At 37.9% G+C, this 14,213-nt stretch overlaps 1 protein-coding gene across 1 annotated transcript in view; it reads right to left on the bottom strand.

The window, feature by feature from the left end:
- LEKR1 (leucine, glutamate and lysine rich 1) overlaps positions 1-13,706 on the bottom strand; it is a 210,219-nt gene extending 196,513 nt beyond the window's left edge. Inside the window, exons 1-2 of the mRNA XM_043473929.1 lie at positions 13,635-13,706; positions 10,602-10,691 (exon numbers count right to left, since the gene is read on the bottom strand). Of these exons, the coding sequence (XP_043329864.1) occupies positions 10,602-10,649 (48 nt within the window). The 5' untranslated portion in view covers positions 10,650-10,691; positions 13,635-13,706. The remainder of the gene's footprint in view (positions 1-10,601; positions 10,692-13,634) is intronic.
- Positions 13,707-14,213: the final 507 nt, after the last annotated feature.

A 14,213-nucleotide genomic window follows, 5' to 3' on the forward strand; every position in this document is an offset into this window, starting at 1 on the left:
TAAATTACAATAAACCAGAAGAACTTAATAGATATACATAGAACATACCATCAAAAAGCAGTAGAATATGCTCCTTTTCAAGTGCCTGGAAACATTCTCCAGGACAGTTCACATACTAGGCTACAAAACAAACCTTGGAAAATTTAAGGAAACTGAAATCATATCAAGTGTCTTTTCCAACCACAATACTATGAGACTAGAAATCAATTACAAGGGGAAAAAATGCAAAAAAAAAAAAAAAACATGTGAAGGCTAAAGAATATGCTACTAAACAACCAATGGTTCACAGAAGAAATAAAAAAAGAAATTAAAAATTACTTGAAAAAAGAAATTAAAATTTTCTTTTAATTTTAAAAAAGATTAAAAATTACTTTGTAATTAAAAATCACAAAAATTAAATGAAAATGAAAACAAAAGGACACAGAAAAAGAGGGCAGTTTATAGAAATAAAAGTTTAACTCAGGAAACAAGAAATATCTCAAATAAACAACCTAACCTTACACCTGTCTAGGTTGGTCATAACTTTCCTTTTAAGGGGTAAGCATCTTTTGATTTCATGGCTGCAATCACCATCTGCAGTGATTTGGGAGCCCAGAAAAATAAAGTCAGCCACTGTTTCCCCATGTATTTGCCATGAAGTGATGGGACTGGATGCCATGATCTTAGTTTTCTGAATGTTGAGCTTTAAGCCAACTTTTTCACTCTCCTCTTTCACTTTCATCAAGGGGCTTTTTAGTTCTTCTTCACTTTCTGCCATAAGGGTGGTGTCATCTGCATATCTGAGGTTATTGATATTTCTCCCAGCAGTCTTGATTCCAGCTTGTGCTTCATCCAGCCCAGCGTTTCTCATGATGTACTCTGCATTGAAGTTAAATAAGCAGGGTGACAATATACAGCCTTGACGTACTCCTTTTCCTATTTGGAACCAGTCTGTTGTTCCATGTCCAGTTCTAACTGTTGCTTCCTGACCTGCATACAGGTTTCTCAAGAGGCAGGTCAGCTGGTCTGGTATTCCCATTTCTTTAAGAATTTTCCACAGTTCATTGTGACCCAAACAGTCAAAGGCTTTGGCATAGTCAATAAAGCAGAAATAGATGTTTTTCTGGAACTCTCTTGCTTTTCCAATGATCCAGCAGATGTTGGCAATTTGATCTCTGGTTCCTCTGCCTTTTCTAAAACCAGCTTGACCATCTGGAAGTTCTTGGTTCATGTATTGCTGAAGCCTGGCTTGGAGAATTTTGAGTATTACTTTACTAGCGTGTGAGATGAGTGCAATTGTGCAGTAGTTTGAGCATTCTTTGGGACTGCCTTTCTTAGGGATTGGAATGAAAACTGACCTTTTCCAGTCCTGTGGCCACTGCTGAGTTTTCCAAATTTGCTGACATCCTGAGTGCAGCACTTTCACAGCATCATCTTTCAGGATTTGAAATAGCTCAACTGGAATTCCATCACCTCCACTAGCTTTGTTCGTAGTGATGCTTCCTAAGGCCCACTTGACTTCACATTCCAGGATTCTGGCTCTAGGTGAGTGATCACACCATCATGATTATCTGGGTCATGAAGATCTTTAACAGTTCTTCTGTGTACTCTTGCCACCTCTTCTTAATATCTTCTGCTTCTGTTAGGTCCCTACCATTTCTGTCCTTTATTGAGCCCATCTTTGCATGAAATGTTCCCTTGGTATCTCTAATTTTCTTGGAGAGATCTCTAGTCTTTCCCATTCTAATGTTTTCCTCTATTTCTTTGCATTGATCACCGAGGAAGGCTTTCTTATCTCTCCTTGCTATTCTTTGGAACTCTGCATTCATAATAGGTACAAAATCTTGACAAAATTCAACACCCATTTATGATAAAAACTCTCACAAAGTGGGTATAAATATAACATACCTCAACATAATAAAGGTCATGTATGACAAGCCCAAAGCTAATGTCATAGTCAACAGTGAAAGCATTCCCCTGATATTAGGAATAAGACAATGCCCATTCTTGCCAATTTTATTCAACATAGTACTGGAAGTCTTAGCCACGGCAATCAGGTAAGAAAAAGAAATTAAAGAATTCTAATTGTAAAGGAAGAAATAAAACTGTCATGGTTTGCAAATGACACAATATTATCCATAGAAAATCCTAAGGATACCACCAAAAAACTCATGAATGAATTCAGCAAAGTTGCAGAATACAAAATGAATGTATAGAAATCTATTGCATTTCTATATACTAACAATAAACTATCAGAAAGAGAAATTAAAAAAACAGTCATATCAAAATTAACAAAATTAACAAAAATTAACAAAAATTAAAAGAACAAAATTAACCCAGGAATAAACCTACCTGAGGATGTAGGGAAAACTATGAGACACTGATGAAAGAAACTGATGATGAAACAAGCAGATGAAAAGATATACCATGTTCATGGACTGTAAGAATATTGTTTAAATGACAATACTACCAAAGGCAATCTTCATATTCAATGCAATTCCTACCAAAATATCACTGGCATTTTTCACAGAACTACAACAAACAGTTTTATAAATTGTGTAGAAATACAAAAGACCCTAAATAGCTAGAATAATACTGAGAAATAAGAGAACTAGAGGTATCATGTTCCCAGACTTCAAACTATAATGCAAAGCTACAGCAATCAAAACAGTATGGTTCTGGTACAGAAGCAGTGAACAAGCAGACACACAGATCACTGCAGCAGAAGAGAGGGTCCTGACACAAACTAACACACTTACAGTCAATTAATCTACTACAAAAGTGACAAGAATATACAGTAGAAAACTGGATAAAAGACAGTCTTTTCAATAAGTGCTGTTGGGAAAATAGGACAGTTACATGTTAAAACAAGAAACTTCAACATTTTCTAACACCATATACAAAAATAAACTCAAACTGGATTAAAGACCTACATGTAAGACCAGAAATCATTAAACTCCTAGAAGAAAACAGACGAAAACTCTTTGACATAAATCATAACAATATTATTTGATCTTTCTTCTAAAGCAAAGGAAACAAAAGCAAACACAAGCAGATGAGAATTAATCAAGCTGAAAAGCTTTTGCATAGCAAAGGAAACCTTCAACAACAACAAAAAGACAACCTATGGAATGGGAAAAATATTTGCAAATGATATGACTGATAAGGGGTTAATAATGAAAATACAAACAGCTCATAGAACTCAATATAAAAAGAAAATCCAATTTAAAAATAGAAAACCTGAATAAATCTTTTTCCATGGAATACATACAGATGGCAAATAGGCACTTGAAAAGATGCTCAACATTGTTAATCATCAGAGAAATGAAAATTAAAAATCACAAAGATATCATCTCACACCTATTAAGAATGGCTAACACACACACACACACACACACACACACAATTAACAGAAATGGGTGAAGATGCAGGGAAGAACAAATCCTCAGACACTGTTAGTGGAAATATAAATTGGTGCAACCACTTTTGCAAACAGAATGGAAGTTTCTCAAAAAAAAATCCCTAAAACTAGAACTACCATATGATACAGCAATTCCAGTCCTGGGTATATATCCAGATAAAAATGAAAATACTGATTCAAAAAGATACATGCACCACAGTGTTCACAGCAGCATTATTTACAATGACCAAGATACGGAAACAACTTCAGTGTCCATCAACAGATGAACAGATAAAGAAGATGTGAATGGAATATTACTCAGCCATTAAAAGAATGAAATTTTGCCATCTGCAACAACAAGCATGGACTTGAAGGGCACTATGGTGAGTGGAATAAGTCAGACAAAGATAACTATTATATGATATCACATATATGTAGAATCTAAAAAATACAAACTACTGAATATACCAAAAAGGAAACAGAATCACAGATAAAGAGAACATGCTAGTGGTTACCAGTGGGGAGGGGGAAAGGAAAAGGGGCAAGTTAGGGGTAGGGGATTAAGAGGTATAAACTACTATATATAAAATAAATAAACCACAAAGATATATTATAGAGTATAGGGAAAATAGCCAATGTTTTATAATAACTATCAGTGGAATATAACCTTTAAACTTGTGAATTACTCTGCTGTACACCTGAAACATATAATTTTGTACATTAACTATACTGCAATAAAACTTTTTTTCAACCAATAACAACATCAAATACTAAAGATGCAGAGAAACTGGATCACTCATACACTGCTGGTGAGGATGTAAAATGCTATAGCCCTCTGGAAAAGTTTGGCAATGTTTAGAAAACTAAACATGCAACTACCAAACAATCTAGCAATTGTACTTGAGCATTTATCCTCTGAAAATAAAAACACAAGTTCACATAAAAACCTGTACACTAATATTTACTGTAACTTTATACATAATAGCCCCAAACAGGAAAAACTCAGATGTTCTTCAACAGGTTAAATAAATTGCAGTACATTTATACCATGGAATGCTACTCAGCAATACAAAGGAATAAACTACAAATATATGCAACAATATGCATAAAACTCCAGAAAATTACACTGATTCAAAAAAAAAAACTAATTCCAAAGACTACATATTGCATAATCCCATTTTTATAACATTCTTGAGGTGACAAAATTATTGGGAGACCAGATCACTGGTTGCTAGAGGTCATGAATTGGGGGTAGGATAGTGGAGGCATGTGAAAGCAGAGGCTGAGATGAACGTAGCTACAAAAGGGCAACATGAGGAATCTCTGTTGTCACAGAATCCTTATCTGTGTCAATGTCAATGTCTGGTTGTGATATCTAGTAGAGTTTTGCCAGATGATACCATTGGAAAAAGTTGGGAGAAGGGTACATGAGATCTCTTGGTATCATTTCTCACAACTGCTTGTGAATTTACCCTGATCTTGAAAGAAAAGGTTTGGTTTCAAACGAACAAAATATAAAATAAATAAAGCTGGTACTAAAATGCTAGAGATTAATCCACAGAGAAATTTCAATAAGCAATTTTAAGAAGTGTTGTTTTCATATACAAATTATACATGACATGCCTATGTTTAGATTTAAATATACCTCCAAAGTATATTTACCCCAACACCTATTTTTCTAGAAAACTTCACCTTAGTAAATTCTGGGACTCTCTATGGCCAGGCAGCAAAAGTATTTTGGACTACAAATTAACAAATACAGAATTTTCAATACTCATAGTTTTTTTTTTTTTTAAGTTTTCCCTAATGACCTCTCTTGGGTCACAATATTAAGTGAACAGTCTCTTCAAAAATTATACAGCTTATGTCTTTTTTCATTAGTTTCAAAACTACAATTACTTAAAAAGACAACACATATACCCCCACACACATAGACATATCACTGCTTTTCCAGGATAATAGCACTAATGTTTCAACGACGATTTTCTCTCCTTTTCCTCTACTTTAATTCAACACAAAATCTGATCCTAACCACAGTGGCCCAAAATGACCTGGAAAATTAAGTTTATTTTTTCTGGCAATGACAACCTGTGCTTGGAAATATAAAACTGTTATTCTGAATAAATCTCAAAGTTTCAAAGTACTAAAATTACTGAAACAGGACAAAATGAGCTATTGCTGGTAGGGAAAGGGATTGTTATCCCAGAAAGAACAGTGTGCTCTCCAGCCCTTGCACTGCCACTTCTGTTTTATAAAATAAACAACTCTGGTCTCTTTATTTTACTTTGTGTCCTGTGATAATAAATATCTCCTGAGGCTAAAATCCTATTAGTAGTGCTCATTTTGTCACCATTAAAAAAAAACAAGAGACCAGTTCTACTTTTGCAAAATAACTGATTTTTCCACTGACTGTTGAGGTTGTTCTGACTTCTGTGTATATCTTCTAGCAAAAACAGCAAAAAGGAATATTACTCATTGTTCTTCTTTCTAAAAAGAGTCCATATGTTTCTGAAATAGGTGCACATTCAGGAAGGGAAGAAATATGGAATTATTATTTTGCTCATCTCTAAGTGTTTTAGTTTTAATTGTGGCAATAAAATACTAAACACGAAGTGTACTATCATTACAAGTGCATTCTGCTTTCAGTCTGCTAGATGAAAATTCCAGCAAAGCTGCTACTTATTGGAAGTCAGAAACAGGTAGGAGTCAACTTTGTTTAGAGAGTATATTTAGAGATATAATCTAAGTACACAAGGAAGTAAGCTGTAGAGTCCAGCAGCAGACAAGGGATGAGTATGGTCTTGCCTTCCAGCCCATTAGTCCGTTTGACATTTTCTGCTACTTGGGGAGATGGGAATCTGAAATGTGTTTATGCTCAGTCAGAAATTGTGATTAAAAAAACAAAAAGATCTGGGAGTGGTTGTCAAAAGATTATCTTTTTCTTTCTTCCCTAAGATTTCCTAAGAAGATGAGACTAGTGGTGAGACGATTTAACAATCTTCTCTTTCTAATAAGGTAATGGACTAACTAGAGCTTAGTATTATCCGTATTCTCCACACTTTTCCTTTGTTGGCCATCTCCCCCACCACATTTATATTCTCTCAGAACTCTTACCTATTGCTACCTATTTCACTAGTGTGTGTACAGTGTAGTACAGTCATTTCCATTTCCTTTATCATATATCTTTCGAGTAATTGATCAACCATCCTATTTCCATATTATACAGCAAAAGTACAGAGGGAAAAAGATTTCCCCCACTTCTCTTTGCTGATTTCTACACTAACCTTTCTTGCCTACACACAGCAAAAAAGGGAACACGGCAGGGGCTTCTCTAGAAAGAAGCCATTAGTGTTAGTCACTCAGTCGTGTCTGACTCTTCGCAACCCCATGGACTGTAGCCTGCCAGGCTTCTCTGTCTACGGGATTTTCCAGGCAAGAATACTGGAGTGGGTTGCCATTTCCTTCTCCAGGGGATCTTCCTGACCCAGAGATCGAACCCTGGGCTCCTGCATTGCAGGCAGATTCTTTACCATCTGAGTCACCAGGGAATCCCCTAGAAGGAAGAGCCTGCATAAAAACTAACACAAAAAGTGAACAAAAGAACAACGAAAAAAGCCTCTAAAAGTCCTCTGTGTCACTGTACACTGACCCACCCGTCCTTTCTTATCCCATAAAGAACTACAGCACAATTTCCAAGTCACTATGAAAGGCTAAGATTTGTTTTATCTTAATAATGAAATCCCTGGTGGCTCAGATGGTAAAGCGTCTGTCTACAATGTGGGAGACCCGGGTTCGATCCCTGGGTCGGGAAGATCCTCTGGAGAAGGAAATGGCTACCCACTTCAGTACTCTTGCCTAGAAAATCCCATGGACAGAGGAGTCCATGTGGTTGCAAAAAACTGGACACGACTGAGTGACTAAACTTTAATAATGAAATGGTTCTAATCTGAAGTACTCTTATTACTAGTATAAGCTTATATATCTGTTTAACATGCTTGTATATAGAATGATGTATGTAAGCTGATTAAATAAATATGCTTTAACCAGTTACAATCTGGACATTATGGACAATCTAGAGGAATCAAATATTAGGTAAGAAGTTATGGAAAACGAGTAACTGACATTCCCAAAACAAGCTCTAACAGGATGTGGGATGCATGTGCATATTTTTGGTTGCTTTATAATCAAGTAGCCAAAACAGTGTCTGCCACACTATAGGCACTTGATAAATACTTGTTGTACAAGTGTATCTAACTTCAGTCTGAAAAACTGCAAAGATGCACTTTACAGGCTAAGTATTCAGCAGACCAAGGGCTACAACTCACTTGTCCAGGGCCTTAGGCAGCTAAGCTACTCCTGGCCTCCCCACCTCTTTGCATTACACGGACAGCTCCCTGTCATTTAAGATTTGAGAATATGTCTATTTATAGAATGATTAGTTTTAGCATTTTTAAAAAATTTACTTATATAAGTGTCTTAAACAAGAAAAAAACCACATTCTTCAACTCATTCAGTTCAGTTCAGTCGCTCAGTCATGTCCGCCTCTTTGCAACCCCATGAACTGCAGCACGCCAGGCCTCCCTGTCCATCACCAACTCCTGGAGTACACCCAAACCCATGTCCATTGAGTCATGATTGGTGATGCCATCCAACCATCTCATCCTCTGCTGTCCCCTTCTCCTCCTGCCCTCAATCTTTCCCAGCATCAGGGTCTTTTTAAATGAGTCAGCTCTTCATCAGGTGGCCAAAATATTGGAGTTTCAGCTTCAACATCAGTCCTTCCAATGAACACCCAGGACTGATCTCCTTTAGGATGGACTGTTTGGATCTCCTTGCAGCCCAAGGGACTAAAACTCTGTTAAAATAAACACATACTCTTTAATGCATTTAAAACACTGACATTATTAAACATTCTCTACCCTGGCCAGTTTTTTTTCTTAATAGTGAGCTTTTGATCACTTAGCCCAGAACACCCTTTTCCCTGTCTGTCTCTAGGAGTACTTTACTTTCAAGGGCCAATTCCAGTTCTATTTCCTGCAGAAAGATCTTCCCTTGACCATCATGATATTCAGGGATTACTCTCCCCACTTTCTCTATTTTCAGAGAAGATAGTATCTTACATGACATTTAAATCAACATTGTCTTTTAGGGTCTTTTTTTTTTTCATGTCATTATATATCTGCTTCCTAACAGATGACTGGTATCTGAGTATGGGTATTATTTCTTGTAGATTGTTTTGTTTTGTTTCTTTTTATCTCTACCATACCAGGCTAGTACATGAAAGGAAATCATTTGAGGGAGTGCGAGGACACTCCATGTATTCAAACACATCTAGGTACCATTTCTCAGGTAAGCATAGCAAAGCTGAGCTCTCTCTGAACTTTCTCTTATATCTAACTTTAAAGGTGAAGCAAATTAAGTGCAATGGTTTAAAAGGTCTTTAAAGGTAACTGGACTTCTCTTCCAGGTCCTGCTAGACTGCAGTTTACATAAATCTAAAGGACATGCAGTAGAAGTAAGCATCAAGTTAAATCAATGGCATGATTAATGATAACAGGCATTACATGCATAAAAGATAAAAATATACCTGAGAGTTGACTGCAGTTTTTAATTAAAAACTAATGGACTGGTGATTAATCTTAAACTGACTACAGATTTACCTTAAAAACTGAATGATAAATGACAGTTAAGGTTTGAGGTTTTAATTCATAATTTGTCAATCTGTTTCAAAGAGATATTTTTAATTACACTGTTAGCAATGTATGCATTGCCACAGTAAATATGGGAGAAATGATTTTACCTGAGGACAGATATAAATTAACAGGCAGGAAAATAGCTTAGCAATGGTGAAAAGAATTGAATGTTAACCAGATTAAATGAGTTGATATCTATAAAAGGCCTTAAAACATGGTAAAAGATAAGAATTAAGGTGAAACTGAAATAGACCCTTATAGAGAGACACCCTTAAAATTTTTGCATCACAAAAAGTTACAAACTAGGACTTCCCAGGTGGCCCAGTGGACTGTGCCAATGCAGCCTGCCAATGCAGAGGACATGGGTCTTCCTGATCCAGAAGATTCCACATGCTGCAGAGCAACTAAGCCCATGTGCCACAACTACTGAAATCTGTGTGCTCTCAGGCCTGCAACAAAGAGTAGCCCCCACTCCCTGCAAATAGAGAAAGCCCTTGCACACCAGTGAAGACCCAGCACAGCCATGAATAAATAAAAATTATTTAAAAAAAAAAAGTTACAAACTAAAATTTTTTGGTCCTTGGAAGAAAAGTTATGACCAACCTAGACAGCACATTAAAAAGCAGAGACATTCCTTCACCAACAAAGGTCTGTCTAGTCAAAGCTATGGTTTTTCCAGTAGTCATGTATGGATGTGAGAGTTGGACTGTAAAGAAAGCTGAGCATGGAAGAACTGATGCTTTTGAACTGTGGTGTTGGAGAAAACTCTTGAGAGTCCCTTGGACTGCAAGGAGATCCAACCAGTCCATCCTAAAGGAGATCAGTCCTGGGTGTTCACTGGAAGGACTGATGCTGAAGCTGAAACTCCAGTACTTTGGCCACCTGATGCAAAGAGCCAACTCATTGGAAAAGCCCAGGATGCTGGGGAAGATTGAAGGCGGGAGCAGAAGGGGATGACAGAGGATGAGATGGTTGGATGGCATCACCAACTCAATGGACATGAGTTTGAGTAAACTCCAGGAGCTGGTGATGGACAGGGAGGCCTGGCGTGCTGCAGTTCATGGGGTCACAAAGAGTCAGACACGACTGAGCAACTGAACTGAACTGAAAATTTCTGTAGTGGTTTACTACTAATTATTTGTTTTGCAAATATACAATAAGGATTACTTAACATTTGAAACGGACCCATTTATGTCATTTCTTTTTTTTTCCCTGAAAAGCTGCTAGATAAATATCTTAGTATTTGGCCGTTGCTGGAGCCCTTGTTTTACAAGGGCTCCAAAAACACCTGGTCAAATACCATGCCAGAATTATATATCCAGCTTCTTTCACAGGCTGAACATTCTTTGCACTGAATTGAATTCTACAGTTTTGACTATTACAATTATTTCCTTCCCCACTCCACCAATTCACTGCAGATTCCCTGCCTGACTAAAATAAATATAAAACCTCTGAATTCATTCTCCTATGTTTTAGAATTAACTGTTAAAATTCTCCTAATGTTGTGCTGTAATAACATAATGTCATACCTTTTGGATTTCTTCAGGTAATGCATGCATGGGAACATGACGATCCATAATTTCCAAAAATATACTGAAGGAGCTTTGAAGTAAAATAATCTAAAAACATTGATGGTGATAATTAGAATTAAAACAATATGAAGAAAATTTAAATTAAAAGATAAATTCCTACAAGTATTTGGGAATCAATGGGGATAACTATTTCCACAGACGTCTGTTTCATCAACTCAATGTTAAAAGGTACAAATGAGGTTTTCTCATGTGGTTATTAGGCCAATAGAACAGGAAGGACTAGAGAGACTACTGAATTAAAAATAACATTTTCTTTCTTTGGAACTTTATAATTGTAACTTCTGTAGTGGCATACAACTAGGTATTTGTTTTGCAAATACAGATTAAGGATCACAAAATTTTAAACAGATCCATTTATTTCATTTAAAAGAAAAGTTTCTCCCCTGAAAAGCTGCTGGAAAAAATATCTATAGAATAGTTTAGCAGATAAAAAAAAGCAACTGTGACATGAATGCTGGTTTAAATGAAGTACAGGAAAAAATATTTAGTTACCAAGTTAAATATGATAGGCAAGCACTGAACAGAAAAGTCACTAAAGCATAAGAAGCCAAGTGCCAATTTTACCAAAAGTGGACATTTATATAATTTTTACACAGATGTTTTACTTTAAAATTTTTCATTTTATAATAAAACAATTCAATATAAAACTCTATCATTACTTTCATAAAACCACACAAGATTAATGAAGGGGCACAATGAGTTCTTATTTTTTTAATGTTTCCCAAATAAGGAGAAAGAATAGACAGTCCAGTTTCAAGAAGTGAGAGATGTTCATTCATATGTATGGGTGTATACAGATACATATATATATATATATATATATATATACACACACGTATATATGGGAAGTGAAGGGGGACAGCAGAGTAAGATAATATAGGCACAATTCCACAGCAGGAAAGGCCTGAGGGCCAGGAGCTGTAGATGAGGAACGATCTAGAAGTTCCGGGGAAAAAAATGTCTTATCTTCCTCATGGGAATGGGGAATTAGCAAAGGTGTCCTGAAGAGGTTTACTTTTGGTCAGGACAAGATTTTGACAAACAGAGACTAAAGAGGCACAGTACTCTATCAGAAAAAGTAATCCCAGCCACATAGCAAGATATCAAGCAAATTGTAATTGACAAAAGTTCCTGTGAGGCAGAATTTTTTTTTTAATTGTTTAAGTATTGGTGGAAGGGTGGATTTCCAATCCCCCTTGTTAGCAAAGTTCCATGTTTAATGAGCTGCTGTTTAAAATAAATAACTAATGGGCTGTCTTCCAACCTAAAGATAAAGGTAATACAATGTGTGTGGACAGAGAGAGTAAAGTTAACTGACATAGTGAACATTGGCCCACATAGCCAAGTACATAACAATCTGATATTTGGCAGGCTGTCACAGTGATGTGGCAAGAGCTCATTATTCACAGAAAGCTTACTATTCTCATTTCTGTCATTTTACAGTGAGCTCACCATCAGTAAAATAAGATGGCTTCATCTTAATGAAACTCTATTGTGAGCAGAATTTTTCCTAAAATTACCAACTAAATTTCCTTTTAAAAATTTCACACCTAAACGTATTTGAGAGCATGAATCTAGTGGCACAGTGGAACAGTTTCCTTATTGTAAATCTAGTCCAATTTTGTGGCCTTATTATACTGAGTGGGAAGAACTGGTAGGTCTGATTATTGAGGAAAATTTAAAAAATCCTGCCATCTAGAAAATTTCCCCACAATGAAGGAAGCAATTTTATTATCACATAAGCATTTAACTAGACTGTGATGCACAGCTAATCTGCTAATAAGATTACAAAGACGGAAAGAAATCCCACTTTTTAATACAGCCAAGCAGATACACTCCATTACATACATGTTCTCAAGATAAAAGATAATTAGTCCTCAACAGAGCTTGCTATACTCTATTTCATAGTTTGTTTTAAATTCACCTGGTAATTGAAGTAGCCACCTGCGCTAGCTAGCAGTGTTTGTTCAAACGAATACATATCTCTAGACAAAGCACTTGGTTACTAGAAGCACTAAACCCCAAAGTAATATGGAGATATGGGCCCTGTTTCCCTTGATGTCTACATTTTAAATGGCTCCCAGGTCCTCCAGAAAAATATTCTGGTTCTTCAAAAGATTTGCATACATACATGTTAAAGGAACAGAGGAAGCACACAGCCATAAGAGGTTTCCCAAGAAAGGGATGGGAGAGGTCTCTTTCCCTTTAGGCAAGAGGGAATTTTTTTTTTTAACTTTTAATTTACTCTTTCATTATTTTGCTTTTTTCTTTTTAAATCAAAAGAGGTCCTTTTATTCTCAGACATTACACACTTTGTCAACTGTTCTTCGACATAAGGTGCGGTGATAACCCGCGGCAGCTGCGTAGGTATTTGCGAACCTGCTCTGACAGGATTACAAGGAAGATGTCAAAAATACAGACCCGTCCCCAGTCGTTCACTTCCGCCTCCCTTCATGACACCAGTGTCACGCTGGGCCATTAACTCACGTTCAGCTTTCAGGCCCTTCCCTAAAGAACTATTCCTTTAGTGTGTGTGAATCACCATAGATGAGGTCAGGGTCAGGTGAAGAGGGAGTTCACGTCCTGAGACCTTCTGAAGGGGCAGGATTTTCCAAATAGAAACTAACTGCAAGTGAAGCCAAAATCAGCTGCAAGGGTTTTGAAATCTGTCCCTTTATAACCCCGTCCCCTCGGGACCCGTGGAGGCGGGAAGAAGAGGAGGTGCGGGGATGAGGCCTATCCTAGCCGCGCTCTCAGGGGAGAAGAGGGCGCCCAGCCGGAAAGGCTCGCGAAGATCGACAGAGGCAGCAGCTGGGGGCAGAGGCAGGGCGCGGGGCCCATTCCCCCGGCGCAGCACCACGGCTCGGCTTTCCGGCTCTGCCCCCGGGCTGCCAGCACGCCTCTTCTTCGGAACTGCGCGCCGGGACCAGGTCATTCCCGGGCTCAAAAAAGCTTTTCCTTGTCTCTCACCTATACTTCGATTCCGCCGGGGGTGAAACGGCTTTCCTGGTCTCCCAGGAGACCGTGCTGCACGTCGGCCTGACGTCAAGGCGCGGTGACGTCACGACACACGCCACTCGCCAACGCGGAAGCAGGACACCCCTGCGCCGCCCCGGGCCAAGTTGTTGACGGAAGCCTGAAGCCTCCTGGCTGGGGTCAAAGAACTGGCTCAGCTTACCCTGGATGCTGTGAGTGGGAGGCAGGGGATGCGAAGGGCGAGGCAGAGGAGGACGGGCTGGAGGGAGACATTTCTATGTTGGAATGACGGTGGCAGAGGTGGAGAACGAAGTCGGTCTACCTCTCACCCCTGACCCCAGGGCCCTTGTGCCGGACGCGCCAGTGGGCAGTTACTGTTCTTGACCGGAAAGAAGATCCCTAGAGGTCATGGGTGTGTAAAGGGAACTTATGGTCTCAGTCACTACAGGGAGGGCAAGTTAATTGGGAAGGCGTTGGTAAAATTTTCATCCGAGTCCAAAAGTTGTCGAGATGAAGGGCTTAGTTCAAAAGATCTCTTGAGACCTCTAGTCCACAATTTATTTATAGAAGGTT

This window comes from Cervus canadensis, chromosome 7, assembly GCF_019320065.1.
Source record: "Cervus canadensis isolate Bull #8, Minnesota chromosome 7, ASM1932006v1, whole genome shotgun sequence".
NCBI classification, from domain to species: Eukaryota; Metazoa; Chordata; class Mammalia; order Artiodactyla; family Cervidae; genus Cervus; species Cervus canadensis.